The sequence below is a fragment of the Triticum aestivum genome, unplaced genomic scaffold, assembly GCF_018294505.1.
Source record: "Triticum aestivum cultivar Chinese Spring unplaced genomic scaffold, IWGSC CS RefSeq v2.1 scaffold8401, whole genome shotgun sequence".
NCBI classification, from domain to species: Eukaryota; Viridiplantae; Streptophyta; class Magnoliopsida; order Poales; family Poaceae; genus Triticum; species Triticum aestivum.
In genome coordinates this window covers 1-1,786 of record NW_025257906.1, presented here as the reverse complement: position 1 = coordinate 1,786, position 1,786 = coordinate 1, and the positions used below count along the sequence as shown (strand labels likewise).

General features: G+C 41.0%; 1 protein-coding gene across 1 annotated transcript; it reads right to left on the bottom strand.

Annotated features, from left to right (window-relative positions):
• Positions 1-108: 108 nt before the first annotated feature.
• On the bottom strand, positions 109-1,185 carry LOC123177656 (PHD finger protein ALFIN-LIKE 3-like; the record flags this gene model as incomplete). The annotated part of the gene is made up of 2 exons (XM_044591279.1): positions 109-556; positions 963-1,185. Coding segments are annotated over 2 exons (671 nt in total), but the record flags the coding sequence as incomplete, so codon positions are not given.
• Positions 1,186-1,786: the final 601 nt, after the last annotated feature.

Here is a 1,786-nt window from a genome sequence, read left to right as displayed (position 1 = left end):
AATGGGAAAAGAATGTAATGCCTCTCTCACTACCTTTCTAGTTAATCATTTTTCATACAAAGGGTGACTGCATACCCCAAAATAAAGGAATGGGGCACATATTATATCCTACTCTCCGATCACCTCGCGGATGCAGTCAGGACACTTGTATTCTTCGATATGTTTTGCTTCAGAGGCAGTTATGTTCACACATTTGCCATGGAACCACTGGTCACATCCGTCACAACCAATCCAAAAGGCATTGGCATGATACGGAGCATTACAAGATCCGCAAAAGTCAGTAACTTCATTATCCTTTTGTTTGTCTTTAGCAGGCTTCCTAGAGTCCCTGTTTGGAGCAGACAAAACTTGCATCGAGTCTTGAGCAGGTGGCACGTTCTCTTCAGCATGTGTGATGGAGACTACGTCTGGATTGGACACATTCTCTTGAGTTAGTGCACTCGACTCCCTGTTTGCATTGTATCGCGCAAATGTTGATAGCCAAGAAAGACCGTAAGAGAGATAGAATTCGTCATGGACTGTTCGCATCTCGTTTACCATATCAAATAAACGTATCCTGAAAGAGAAAGTAACCCAACATCATCAAATCAGCAATTGGCTTCGCAAGCAATATGTAACACAATATGTAACACAATTAGGAGCTATATAAGCACTAAAACATAATGATTTAAATAGAAGATGAAGATTGCCCCTAATAAGAATAGCCCATTATTTAATGCTGAGGCTCTAACAATTAGTTCCGCAGGACTACGGCTCTATTGAAGCTGTATTCTCTCCCGTGTTTGTTAAGTGCACAAAAAAACTGTTTGTCCATATAAATGTCCTAAATGTTAGATTGCACATATAAATGTCCTAAATGTTAAGTGCACAAAAAAAACTGTTTGTGAAACGAAGTTGTAGTAGTAGTAGTGGTGGTGGTGGTGGTGGTGGTAGGAGCAGCAGCAACAGTAGTAGTAACGTACCTTTGGTTGGCGTCGAGATGAGTGGACAAGAAAAAGGTGACGCCCATGAGCCACGAGTCGGAGTGGTGGGCGACGAGTGTCAGGTAGTCAGAACGGTTCACATAATCTCGCCGGCGGTTGATGCCTCGTGTCGGCACCGGCAGGCCTGGCGGCACCATCTCCTCCGGCAGTGTCAACTCCCAACTACCGTCCGGGTACCCGTACAAGCACATTAGCTCTTTACCTGAAGCGAGAAAATGAATCACACCACTCCATCAGCCAGTGATTTGCACACCTCGCCATCTTATATTTACTAATTGTAATTGGGGGCACCATATGAGATTTACTTTAATTTAAGAAAAACTACCTCTCCAAATCATCGATTTGACAAAAAGTCATGATATTATTCAAACAGGTTTGATGTAGCTACATGTCAAACAACTCTATTGTAAAAAAAGCAGGAGATTAGATTGTTAGTTTGCATGCTTTCGACACTTTAATTAATTAAATATATTTTTATGAAGCACCCATGCCATGCATATGGCTTGGTGATGGCGAGGTTCATATCACTGGCTGCAGGCTTAGAATTTGCAGGTACTTTAATCCTATTACGAGGCGTGATAAATATTCAGATCTCTATTTTTGCCAAATTTATATAAATCTCTACTTTTGGCTAATTTAAAGTTAAGCCGGCCTTCTCTATGTCATCGTAAGAAAGATCGCTTGTGCGCATACAAGTATATATGTTTATATACACTGTGCGTTGTCCGTGCAGAATAGCAAGGGTCCGTATTTCCCATTACTAAAATAAATAGAAAACTGTATCATTTATCTGACGTAGTTTA